The 14,049-nt window shown below is 37.4% G+C and overlaps 1 protein-coding gene across 3 annotated transcripts in view; it reads right to left on the reverse strand.

Annotated features, from left to right (window-relative positions):
* DYM (dymeclin) overlaps window positions 1-14,049 on the reverse strand; it is a 379,359-nt gene that overhangs the window by 119,257 nt on the left and 246,053 nt on the right. For all 3 annotated transcript variants that reach the window (XM_030867896.2, XM_060310367.1, XM_060310368.1), the window contains one exon: window positions 13,750-13,852. In XM_030867896.2, the coding sequence (XP_030723756.2) occupies window positions 13,750-13,852 (103 nt within the window). The remainder of the gene's footprint in view (window positions 1-13,749; window positions 13,853-14,049) is intronic.

Genomic DNA, 14,049 nt, shown 5'->3' on the forward strand with positions numbered 1-14,049 from the left:
ATTTTAATAGTTGTGATGTATCTGCATTGCCAGAGACACAGCCTTTTCATACTATACCACACTCTCTCCTCCGTGAATATTGTTCCATGCTAGTTCTACAAGTAAAAATATAGATAATGCTTATCACCAGTCTTTATGTTTGTATCTCTCCAGTCACTGTGGTTGTCTAAAGTTCTTTCTCTAGTACAGGGGTTGGCAAACTACGAACCACGGGCCAAATGAGATTTGTGGCCTGTCCCAATGTGGCCTTTGAGCTAAGAATGGTTTTTGTATTTTTAAAGGGTTGTAAACAAAACAAAACACCCCACACAAAGATATGTGACAAAGATAGCGATGTAGCCTACAAAGTCTAAAATATTTACTGTCTGGCGCTTTATAGAAAACCTTTGCTGACCACTACTCTAGTAGAGCCCTCAGGAAGGGAACCATATTCTCGGAGTTCCTAGATGTCATAAGGTTGTGTTTCTTATACTTGCAAGTCAGTTTGGTGGGATATAAAATCCTTGGCTCACATTTGCTTTCCTTGAGTATCTTAAAAATGTTATTCCATTTTATTGTGGCATAAAACACTGCCCAAAAGTCTGTTGACAATTTTATTTTCTTCCCTTAAAAGTGACCTGGTCTTTTTGCCTGAGTACCCCTCAAATTTTTTTCTCTCTACCTTTGTAACTCTGCAGTTTCACTGGAGCATGTGTTGGTATGTGTTGTCCTAGGTTGATTTTCCAAGGCATAGAGTGTATGCTCTTTCAACATGTAGTTTCAAATCTTTTTCCTTCATAATTTTAGGAAAGTTTCCTTGAAGTATTTTTTTTCTCTTGGGCGGATTCCTATTTTATATATGTATTTTATAAGTACTATAGGATTTCTGCCTAGAGTATTTAGTCACTTTCTCTCAAATCCTTTTTCTTTCATTTCTTTTTGCTTTTAAGCTTTTCCTCCTTTTTACTTTCTATTTTTCTTAAGGCATTATATCTATTTATTTACTAAATACTTTCTCTTTATGGATAGTCTATATGTCCCAAATGATTTTTTTATTTCTAATTTTATTTAGAAATAAAATTTGTCCATTTGAGTATTTGTAATTCTGATTTGTTGTTCTGTTATATCCTGTATCATTTTCTTAGTTTCTTTTAGTTGTTTTGAAAAGTTATTTAACAGTTCTCATCTAATTTATTTTTTTTATTTTTGGCAATGAACAAGCACTGATATATTTGTTTAAAAAAAAAAAGTTTTCTTTTAGTCACGTTAATATCAAGACAGACAACTAGTTGTTAGCTATGCAATTCTAGACAATTTAGTTACATTCTCTAAACCCTTGTTACTTCAAATGATTAAAAAAAATTTTTTTAACATCTTTATTGGAGTGTAATTGCTTTACAATGGTGTGTTAGTTTCTGCTTTATAACAAAGTAAATCAGCTATACATATACATATATCCCCATATCTCTTCCCTCTTGCGTCTCCCTCCCTCCCACCCCTCTAGGTGGTCACAAACCACCAAGCTGATCTCACTGTGCTATGCGGCTGCTTCCCACTAGCTATCTATTCTACATTTGGTAGTGTATATATGTCCATGACACTCTCTCACTTTGTCCCAGCTTACCCTTCCCCCTCCCTGTATCCTCAAATCCATTCTCTAGTAGGTCTGCGTCTTTATTCCCATCCTGCCCCTAGGTTCTTCATGACCCTTTTTTTTTTTTTAGATTCCATATATATGTGTTAGCATACGGTATTTGTTTTTCTCTTTCTGACTTCACTCTGTATGACAGACTCTAGGCCCATCCACCTCACTACAAGTAACTCAATTTTGTTTCCTTTTATGGCTGAGTAATATTCCATTGTATATATGTGCCACATCTTCTTTATCCATTCATCTGTTGATGGACACTTATCTATTTTAAAAGCATGGGTATATATCATGCTTTTATTTACAAGACATATTATTCTCCTTATTCTCTTTTTTCTTCTCTCTTTGCACTGAATTTGACTGAGCTTTTTCTCTTCGCTCACTTTCTTTTTTTTTTTTGGCCATGTGGCATGTGGGATCTTAGTTCCGCGACCAGGGATCGAACCCATGCCCCCTGCATTGGAAGCGTGGAGTCTTAACACTGGACGGCCAGGGAAGTCTCTCTTTTGCTCATTCTTAATGAAGTTAGTTTTCCCAACTTTTTTCTCATGGAGGGTAGGTCAAGGTAGCACTCTCTAGTTCCAAGACCACCTTTTCTTTGTTTATGTGAAGTGCTCATAAACATGGTCATGCACTTTCTGGAATCTCCTGGCTCTCTTCTCCAACCCTACATTTATCTGAAACTTTCTTTTTTCTTTGCTTATTGTCCCTGACCTTCTCTGGGGGCTCCAATTCTAGTAGCTTCACTTCAGTATGGGGCTTGGTCCTAGGAGAGAGCTTCAGCTATTTAGTTTAATTTTTTTTTTTTTTAAGATTTAATTATTTATTTATTTTTGGCTGCACTGGGTCTTTGTTGGTGCGTGTGGGCTTTCTCTACTTATGGCAAGCGGGGGCTACTCTTCATTGCGGTGCGCAGGCTTCTCTTGTTGCAGAGCACAGGCTCTAGGCACACAGGCTTCAGTAGTTGTGGCTCGTGGGCTCTAGAGCGCAAGCTCAGTAGTTGTAGCACACGGGCTTAGTTGCTCTGCGGCATGTGGGATCTTCCCGGACCAGGGATCAAACCCGTGTCCCTTGCATTGTTGACAGGTGGATTCTTAACCACTGCACCACCGGGGAAGCCCCTCAGCTATTTAGTTTTAAGAGTCGACAGGGCCCAGATGCTGGAACCCCTTCAGATCTTACAGCAGACCCCTGACAATCGACTCTGAGTTAGGGTATGCAAAACCCCTACCAGTTTAAGGTGCTTTTCTCAAACTGGCCTGTGGACTTTCCAGTGAATACCTTTTGGCTACTTCCCAGATCCCTTGGAGGTCTCATTCCTTCTAGTTGCTCTCACACAGATACTGCAAGGATCTTGTAGCTCTTGGTAGTTTGCACCTACCCTCTGGTATTTTGGGTTTCATGTGGCTACCCTGTCACCTAGTTTTGTTGTAAATGTTGTGTTTGTTGATGATTCTCTTTGTTTTCATGGGGAAATTTCAAGAAAACTAAAAAACTATGAAGCTGGGTTTATGTTCCAAGAATTCTCCTCACAAAGCTTATATGCCTAACCATCATATATACTGACTCTTAATTAAAGGCCCTTCCATTTTGTAAGACTCAGAATAAAACCACTCAAAACTTTTTATGATATCTTCTCAGAGGAGCCTTTTATTTGTAGCATTCTGTAAAACATAAGCTGATATTTATCTCGTCTATAAATATGTACATCACTCTGTGACATCTACAAGTGGCTGTCTCAAATTCTTAAATACTGTATTCTAGGATATGTTTCAGGGGACACGGTTCACACAGAATACAAAGAGAGTGGAGTCCCCTAAAATTGCTGTGCATTGCAGCAATACAAATCCCTTTCTATATAACCAGAGAATGCCAATCACATTGGAAAAGGAAATCACACACAAAAAATCTACTTTAAGATACACTTTAAAGGCAAGGAAATCAAGGGTCAGAATGGCCAAAAAAGTTGCCCAAGCCCACAGCAAATTAAAGGTAAACAAAACAAAACAAAACCCCAGAAATAGGTCTTCTTATTTTCAGGCTGTTGCTCTATCCAAAACTTTTCTGGATCACTCGTCGATATGCATTTATTCAGGATGATTATAAATGCGGTCCAGATAATCTCCTTCCCAGCCACTATACCCTGTCACGGCTCATGGAGGCTCCTGTCTCAAGCCCTGTGCACTCCCTGTTCCATCCTCCTAGAACACACTGACCTCTGCATGACTCATTGCTTCTCCTTCCTTAGGTTTTACTCAAATGTCACCTTCTCAATGAGGCATACCCTCCACTAACCACCCATTACACTGCTACCTTCCCATGGCCTGTGCTCCCAACCCCTTTATTCTGCTTTATTTTCCCATGGGAACTTCTTACATTTCATTCACTTGTTCATTCATTTGCCCATGAATACAATCATTATACCTCTCTCTTCATTAGAATGTAGGCTTCATGAGGGCAGAGATTTTTATCTCCACTGATGTCTTAAAGGGCAGAGAAAAGTGCCTTAGAAGACAGCAGTTGCTCACTACGTGCTGGATGCAAAGAGGGGGAATTTCAAGTACCATATGGAGTTTTCTTTAATGCATGTACTATTCTTTTGTAACTGATATTACTGTTAACCTGGATGATATTAGTAATTATATGAGAATTCACAATGGGTACGGGGAATTTAGGACTTGGAATCGGTTAATGAGCTAAAGCACTACTAATAATGAAACAAAAGTTACTCTAATTGGAATTCACTGACCAGTATGATACATAAGAGATAACTTCATAAGAGAGTTAATACTGATTATTAAAGGCTCAGTATGTTTTAGGCTTAGAATTTGACCCTAAAAAGGATAAGTCATTAATTCATTTGCTAGGTTGATCAATTAACATTGTACGTTCAAGAAAAAAAGATGTTTCAGAGTAACACAATATTCTCCTTATGACCTCAGTCAAAATACAAATTTGAGATCACAGAAGATACCAGGTGAGAGATAAGACTCAAATGCATAAAAATAATTAACCATGCCTGCCCTATTTATAATCAAACATGCTAAGTAACTTCATTTCTGTGGTACCAAGTACACTTAAGAACTGAAACTTAGTTCTTATGTGTCAACTATCAAAAACAAATACTATGTTGTGTTAACAAATTAAGAAAACCAATACACTCCAATCATGGAATAGCCTCTAACAACTGTCAAAGCACAAATTAACTTGACTTCTGTTTCCCAAAGCATACTGCTTCTCAGGACTGAGATCTCCAAATTCACATCTCAGAAACTCAAGTAATTTATAAATAAGTTAAGCAACAATTTAGGCTTAACTTTATCTGGTGTTAATTGAGTCTTCCAATAAAACCTGAAGCCTAGATAAACTCTGCTGCTTTCATGTTCATTTTTGCATTTATAAGGTAATCCCCAAATACACTTGTAAGATTTCTTAAGAACTTTTCAGAAAGTCATGAAATTTCCAGGAAAACAGGCAAAGCTGAATTCTCAAATACAATTTGTTTTCAGAAACTAAATCCACTATGGAAAGAGTTGAATTTCCACTCATACAATGAGTAAGATTACTAGTTTTTTGGGGTCTTGTTTGGAGAAACTACAATAAAGTGCTATTTATAAAATATTTGCAGCTTTGACTATAATCAACTGTAATAATAAGATACCAGCTCAAAAAAATTCTTTTCATTTAAACCTCTTTTGTAATACTGCTTTTTAATAACCCTCATAATAGCCGAATTAAAGGACCCCAACAGAAATCATTCATCCCACATAAAACAAACATTGCCTTTTCTTCTTAGCTTTGTTTTACAAGCTACATTATTTCCAGATGACGCTTGAGGGGACTATGGTTTCAAGAATTAGATGCTTAAATAGACAGCTGCTTTCTATTTGCCATGTAAATCAAGGATATATCAAAGAAAATTCCAAATAGTAGACTTCTTTTCTTCCTATTAGGAACTATGAACTCAGGCAGAAAGGGAGAAAGAGAGAGAAAACCAATAAAAATTCGAGCAAACAGAAAATTAAAATAATGATGTTTTTAGCATCTTTATTGGAGTATAATTGCTTTATAATGGTGTTAGTTTCTGCTTTACAACAAAGTGAATCAGCTATACATATACATATATCCCCATACCTCCTCCCTCTTGCTTCTCCCTCCCACCCTCCCTATCCCACCCCTCTATGTGGACACAAAGCACCCAGCTGATCTCCCTGTGCTATATGGGCTGATTCCCACTAGCTATCTATTTTACATTTCGTAGTGTATACGATGTGTTTGCACTGAAATCTGGCAATGATTAATTAACCTTCTAAGAGAAGTTTAAATAATACAGAAAACCCACGCATATTAAATTCAGTAGCAATGTGTGATAAATTTGTAAAAACCAGTGATTTTTTTCATTTTTTCATTTTTCCCCCCCTTCCCATTGTAGTGAAAATATTCTTATCTGCTGCTCTACAGAGCTAATATAAAAACAGCTTTTCCTAAGATTCTTCAAACTTTCTTTGTTATTTAAGAAATCACTATGATTTCTTAACTTATCACACATTGCTACTGAATTTAATATGCATGGGTTTTCTGTATTCTTTAAAGTTCTCTTAGAAGGTTAATTAATCATTGCCAGATTTCAATGCAAACACATCCTATTTCCTTTTAGAAGGAACATAAAAGTTATTTAAGTATTTTTAAAGATAATTTTAAAAAATCCTTAGAAAGAATATTCTACCATATTCCATAAGAAGGGACAGGACAAATTTCCTCTGTAGGAATAAAGAAAGGGCAATATTCTTTACCTCAATTCAGGTGTGCTTTTTAAGAGTGAAGAAATTTTTCTTTTTTAAACAAGAGGGGATCCCTCCAACTAAAACTGTCCTTAGAAGCATACTCAGCACATTTCTGGAACTCCTAGTTCAGAAATGCATCCAAAGCCAAGTTATAACACAACCAAGAAAATCAGTCTGATTATGTTAAAGTCGGGCCTGGTTTTTAATTAGGAAGAAAAGTGGCAGGGGTAGGGTGTGGAGCTTGCTCACTTGTTAGAGGCCTCATTTATTTGATTTTTAAAATCAATTGTGCTAAAGAAGAAACCTTCTGGGACCTAATCAGTGTGGGGCTTGGAATCTGTTAATACTTAAGTTCAAAGCAGTTGTTTCTAGGGATGTTCACAAGATTTGCAACCCTATTCACAAGATCGGGCTCTGTTTTTTACATTGGTTTTGACATTAGGAAAGTAACTATCAATATAAAGATCTTGATTCAAATTTCATGATCCTCCTTGGAGAAATGGTTGATTTTAGGGCTGGAGCAGGGGAAATACAAGATGAGTTGGAGCATCTTGAAGGCCGCAAAAAAAAAAAAAAAAAAAGGTTGACGCATAGTCAAAGGGCAGAGGATACACCTGAAAGAGCTCCCAGTGCCTAAAGCTGGAACAACCTGAGTAACAAAATAACAACACTTCTGGATGATAAGAAGAAAATTCGTATCCAGGAGTCCATAGTGATAGAAATATACAACTGCATAGATAAATACATCAGGGAGAGGTGACAACTCGTCCTTGCAGAAGAATTCTAATAATAAATTTAGAGGGAATGAGACAAACAGAAAATCACTAATAAATCAGTAAAATAATGCTGAGGCCAGATCAATCAATGGATGCTAAAATTTGTGGGAAAATGTATAGGAAGAAACAGGATATCGGCATCATCTCAAAGTATCTCCCCCATATACTGTTCCAATATAGTGGAAATATTTAATAATCTAATAAAGTATTTCCAATATAGTGGAAATAGCTACTATATAAAACATACAGGGGGCTTCCCTGGCGGCGCAGTGGTTGAGAGTCCGCCTGTTGATGCAGGGAACACGGGTTCGTGCCCCGGTCTGGGAAGATCCCACATGCCGCGGAGTGGCTGGGCCCGTGAGCCATGGCCGCTGAGCCTGCGCGTCTGAAGCCTGTGCTCCGCAACGGGAGAGGCCACAAAAGTGAGAGGCCCGCATACCGCAAACAAAACAAAAAAACAACAACAAAAAAACATACAGGAATTTCAATGGGAAAATCAGCAAGTTTATGGTGAAGAATCTGGACAGACATCATCCCAGTGAAGTGATCAATACCAGTAATACACACCAACACCATGTATTCTCTGAAATGATGTACTGAGAAGGGCATATCACTTCTGTAGTATCCTTCCCAATAACATCATTCTAATCATGAGAAAATGCCAGACAAACCCAAATTGAGGGACATCCTACAAAATAACTGATTAGTACTCTTCCAAGGTGTCAAGGTCATGAAATCCAAGGAAAGACTAAGGAGACGTGACAACAAAATGCAATGTGGGATCATCCTGCATTGGATACTAGAAAAGAGTAAGGGCATTAGTGTCAAAACTGGTAAAATTCAAATGAGATTTGTGTTTTAGTTAACAGTATTGTACCAAGGTTAATAGTTTTGAAAAATGTTCAATGGTTATGTAAGATATTTACAAAAGGGAAAGCTGGTGAAGGATATATGGAAATTCTTGAATACCCTTTGTAAGTCTAAAATTATCTAAAAATAATAAAGAAGAGAAGGAAGGACTGAGGGAGGGAATAAAAAAAGGGAAGGAAGGGAGGGAGGGAGAGAGGGAGGGAGGGAAGGAGGGGAAAATAAGTCATATACTTGACAAAAATGTAAAGATCTATACCTATAAAGAAGAGTATAAGGCAAAAAGTGTAAGTTCTATTTTCCCTTCCCTTCAGTCTGACTCCCTACAGGTAACCACTATTTAACAGCTTATGAATTATTCCAGAAAAATTAAATGCATATTTTCAAACATACATGTACATATAACCTACATACTATAAAGTATGGTTTTCTGTTTGTTTCTACTGATTTAAGTGTTATGGATATCTTTTCAGATAAATCTATATGGACTGAATTTGTTAAAACAAAAGTCTGCAGAATAACTGCATTGGATAGATTTAAACTTTAATCAGTCCCCTATTGATAGATTTTGCTCTTAAGCCAGGCTGAAAAATACACATATCTTTTTGTAACTGCATATCTAATTGACTTTAGCAGTTTCTAAAGTCAAGACACTACTCAAGAATCATTTTCCCTAATTGAAAATATTAACTTTCTCAAAGTATAAAATTTATTTTTCTAACATTCACCCTCATGCCATAATGCCAGCAAAGCTGGTATCTATATGCTATTACATTCAACAAATAGTTCTTTTTTCTTTTTCCTAGTGCTCCAAGTACTACTTTTTTTTAATGGCTTCACTGAGACAACATTCACACACCACACGTACTTTGTCAATTTAAAATGTACAATTCAACGGTTTTCTGTACATTTAGAATTGTGCAACCATCACCACAATCTAATTTTCAAACACTTTTATCATCCCCGAAAGAGACCATGTACCGTCAGCAATCACTCACCATCCTACACCACATCGTGGATTTTTTTCCAATAAATACACAGTTGGACCTCCATATTGTCAGGTTTTACTTCTGTGGATTTAACCAACCTTGGATGGAAATTTCTATCTGTGGTTGGGTGAATCCTCAGATTCAGAATCTGAAGATATGGAGGGCCGATTGTACTATACCACTTTATATAAGGGACATGAGCATCCTTGGATTTTGGTATATGCGGGGGCTCCTAGAATCAATCCCCCTCAGATACCAAGGGACAACTGTATACTACGTTTTTTCCTATACATGCATACTTACGATAAAGTTTAATTCATGAATTATGTACAGTAAGAGAATATCCAAATTGCTAGCACCACTACTCTTAGGCTTTGGGGTCATTAAGTAAAATAAGGGTTACTTGAACACAAGCGCTGCAATACTGCAACAGTCATCTGATAACCCAGATGGCTACTATGTGACTAATGGTCGGGATATGCTGGACAAAGGGATGATTCATGTCCCAGGCAGGACAGAACTGGATGTCGAGAGATTTCATCACACTACTTAGAATGGTGTGAAATTTCAAACTATGAATTGTTTATTTCTGGAATTCTCCATTTAATATTTTTGGACCGCTGTTGACCGTAGGTAAATGAAATCTCAGAAAGCAAAATCGTGGCTAAGGGGGGAGTTGACTGTACTTGCTTTTAGCAAGTTGATGATAAACGCTTAGTTACTGTTTATACTTCTGCTGATTTTTCTGATTTGGCTCCTTACCCTTTGGCCAGGGTCTTTTTCGCTTGTGCCTTTGCATTTACGTTTGGAATGAGATGGGAAAGTTGGTCCTATGAAAAGGTTCAAAAATTCTTTGATGATCATGGGGCAATAAATTTTGGTTCCTTATGATTCCACCTAGAATAAAAGTTAGATTCCTCTCATCTCAACTAGTTGCTACGATAATTGTTAGAAATTAGGGAAACAATGGTTACATGACATGTGACAACAGTCATAATTAAAAGCCATGTTTATAGTTAAAAAGCAACTATAACTCACTTATTATTTTTGCTTCATTGTCTATATTCAGGTTCTGTTTTATATGACCAAAGTTGTTTTAGAGGTTTATTCTTATTAAAAAAAAATGTTGGGACTTCCCTGGTGGCGCAGTGGTTAAGAATCTGCCTGCCAATGCAGGGGACACGTGTTCAAGCCCTGGTCCGGGAAGATCCCACATGCTGCGGAGCAACTAAGCCTGTGCGCTGCAGCTACTGAGCCCGTGAGCCACAACTACTGAAGCCCACGCACCTAGAGCCCGTGCTCCACAACAAGAGAAGCCACCACAATGAGAAGCTCACACACCACCACGAAGAGTAGCCCCCGTTCACCACAACTAAAGAAAGCCCACGAGCAGCAACGAAGACCCAATGCAGCCAAAGATAAATAAAAATAAATAAATCTATTAAAAAAAAGTGTTGAAAGATTCTTCTTTAACAATTCTCTCATGTCTCTTTAGTCATTGAATTAAACTTTATGAAACCCTGATATAAAGACACCAAAACTCAGCCAAGTCAACTGAACTTCACTAGCTTTCCTAGACAACTTCATCACTCTCCGTAGTGAGCATTCTCTCTCCCCATGGAGAACCTGAGTATAATTTTTTGTTTTATTTTCCCTTAAGCGGTCAGGGAATTTTCTCATTCTCTAGAAGCTGGCTGAAGGCTTCAGGTTTCCCCTGAGATGTTCAGACAAACATGGCTGTACTAAAGTAATAATACTAATGTTTTTGTAACTTGCTATTTGCTTTCTATGTTGTTAGTCTATGTAGTTAGACTGGTGAACTATACAGTATAATGAGAATAAACATTTTCTTAATAAACTCAAAATTCTCTAGGTAGACTGAAAGTACTTTATGTACTACAGTGAGAAGAAAAACATATCCTTATTTTTACACAGTTATTCAAACTCTGCTACTATAGTTCTCTCAATCCTGCTGTAGAAAGTATACATTCAGGAATCCACTGCTGCATTAAGACCCTTTCGTTTTCCTGTTCCATCTTTTACAAACAATTTTTCTAAAGCATTAGTCAAGGACACAGAATTTTATATGGTTGTTGGCAGAGACACTTAACAAGTAAAATTTCTGGGGAAGAAAAAGGGAACATACTGTATTTGCCCAGTTAATGACCAAATTAAAAGAGAATGATAATGAGAATATGGTTTCAAATGTTCTCTCACTTATACGTAGTATTTTGAGCAATGGGAATGACCAATAAAACATGAGTTATCACCAAAGAAGAACATAGTGTAGTACTTACTTTTAAGGTTGCTATTGTTTTTTTTAATCACCTTTCAGGTCAGTGGCAGGAGGAATGATTCATAGTTATCAACACTACTACTGAATCAGTGTTACCCACCCTCTGCACTTAGCTCCGAGGAAAGGCAGCAAAATTCAAGTTCATAAACCCATTTGGAAAATGCTGTGATTTGCAAAGTCTCATACCCACAAATGTTATAATAAGGACTGTCAATGGCAGATTCCAAATGGAATTTTCTTTGTATTTCTAGGAAGCGGATGCCTCAAGAAATTCAGTTTTACTCAGTGAAACCTTCATGCAAGAGGAAAACAGTCAATGACCTGTAAAGTTCAACAGAATTCATATGTCCATTACGAGTTCAACTTGCCCTTTCACTGCATAATCACCTCCATGATTGGCAAATACTGTTAAATATGACCTGTTTTCTCAAAGAAATATCAATTTTCTGGCCTCTGATTAAAGGAGAATACTGCTAGGGCAACCTCAGTACTACATACATTCAACACATTTTTGTGGAATTAACAGGAATACTATATAAATCAAATAATATGTGTATAAAAATGACAAAACACTTACAGATGACCAAAATTTAAGTTCTTAATAAACATAATCCCCATTGCCACTCTGGCCCCAACTGAGGTTTCCAAGGAGCAATTAGAAAGAATTATTTTTCTTAGAACAAGTCATGACAAGGATAGAATTAAGTCAACTATAATGCTCATTTTATTCAAGAAATTGAGAATATTCAACTAGCAGGAAAATCTTAAAAGATACTAATTTTTTTGGTAGGAGAGAAGTACTTTGGAATTTTAAACTTCATAATGGGAAGACAGATCATAACATCTCTCTCACACCCACACTAAATAAATAAATAAAAGAGATGAAAAATAGCACCAGTCAGGTTGTCGCTGCACACAGCTATCTCTGTTTATCAGCGTCTGATATCTGGACTGGGTGCTGTTCCCACAGTCTCATATCAGCACAACCATTTAGAAATGAAACAAATGACAGCAGGAAACAAGCAAAACAATTCTCCGGCTGTCTGGTACACATCACCACCTCAAACTTAGGATATAAAAATTCTCTCCTAAAGTTACTAAATATCAACTCATTAACTTGTCCCCAGACAAACAAACAGGGAGGTCCTTATTAGAACTGGATGAACTACCTCTGTGGTCCGTGACATGAAAGTTTTTACCATCCTCATCTAAGGTATGTTCCAAAACAAAGAGGTGCCACAGACAGTGGCACAGCCCTAAAGGAACTCATAACGAGTTCCCCCTCCTATTATATAATGCTCATCCCTGTGCTGTGTTCTATTCCATCATCATCCCCTGAGGTCAGGTGGTAATAAGCTCTTCATCTTTAAAGAGGAGGGAACAAATGCAACATGTTATGCTATTCTCTGCTGACCATGACTGACGAATTGGAGCAGCATACTGACCCAAGCAGAGACAATTAGATTCTCTCTCCCAGGATCTGAGAATTAGGACTCTGATAAGTCAGCAAAAGGCATGACACTCCCAAGGACATGTTAAGGGTTGGGAGGGAAAGGGGGTGGGGGAGGGGTGGGGGTTGCTATTTCAGTCAGCAAATAGGGAAAACGGGCCTACGGAAAGCAGCAGCAGAATAAAACTGAAGCAAAAAGAAGCAGATAACAGAAACTAAATGCCCCAGAAAGAGAGGCTTTTTTTTTTCTCTAATTTTAAGAATTATCATTCCTTATGTATGTATGTATGTATGGCTGTGCTGGGTCTTCATTGCTATGCATGGGCTTTCTCTAGTTGCGGGGAGCGGGGGCTACTGTTCCTTGCGGGGCACGGGCTTCTCATTGCAGTGGCTTCTCCTGTTACAGAGCACAGGCTCTAGGAGCATGGGCTCAGTAGTTGTAGCACGTGGGCTTAGTTGCTCCATGGCATGTGGGATCTTCCCGGACCAGGGCTTGAACCCATGTCCCCTGCATTGGCAGGCGGATTCTTGACCACTGGACTACCAGGGAAGTCCCAAGATAGGCTATTCTGAATGAATCCAATGGCTTTTCCATTTCAGGTTCTCATTCTCTGAAATCTAGGTGTACATCTTCCTCTTGAGTTCCGTGAGAAAAGTTTGCACACTTCTTATAAAATCCCTCCTTTTGTTTCTCTGTAATTAGTTTGAGTGGTTTTCTTGACTAATAAGATTTCTAATTATTAACAATCATTGATTTAGGGTTGACTTTCTTCAACTACTTGTTAATAATCATCAAAATTTTTTTCCCTTGATTTGAGATGTCAATCCTTTATTTACCTATCATAGGTTTCTCAGGGAACAAGATCACAGCCAGATCTTGGGAAGAGAGGGGTATTGTTATTTTTAAATTTAGCAATGAAAGGAAATTTTTTTTATTGACAAAGTAAGGTAACTACTTACATAATCTGGTAGAGGAACATCATTGGAACTCAGCGAACCTCTCAAGGACTGTGTGGCTTGTTCCAGAACTTTGTTGTGTTTTTTAGACAGCAAGGAAAACAAGCTGAAAAAAAAAAAACAAAACCCCAATTATATTAAAAGAACTAAGTGTCTCCTTTTCTAGGTTTTATATTGACATTCCACAGAATGTCGATTATTCTAAAAGATTCTTTTTTTCGTGCCTGTGTTAACAGCAGGATTAACAATACTATTGATATAACAAATAATAAAGTGAAAAGAATGTTTAAATTATAAGGGTTC

This window comes from Globicephala melas, chromosome 13 (assembly GCF_963455315.2).
Source record: "Globicephala melas chromosome 13, mGloMel1.2, whole genome shotgun sequence".
Lineage (NCBI taxonomy): Eukaryota > Metazoa > Chordata > Mammalia > Artiodactyla > Delphinidae > Globicephala > Globicephala melas.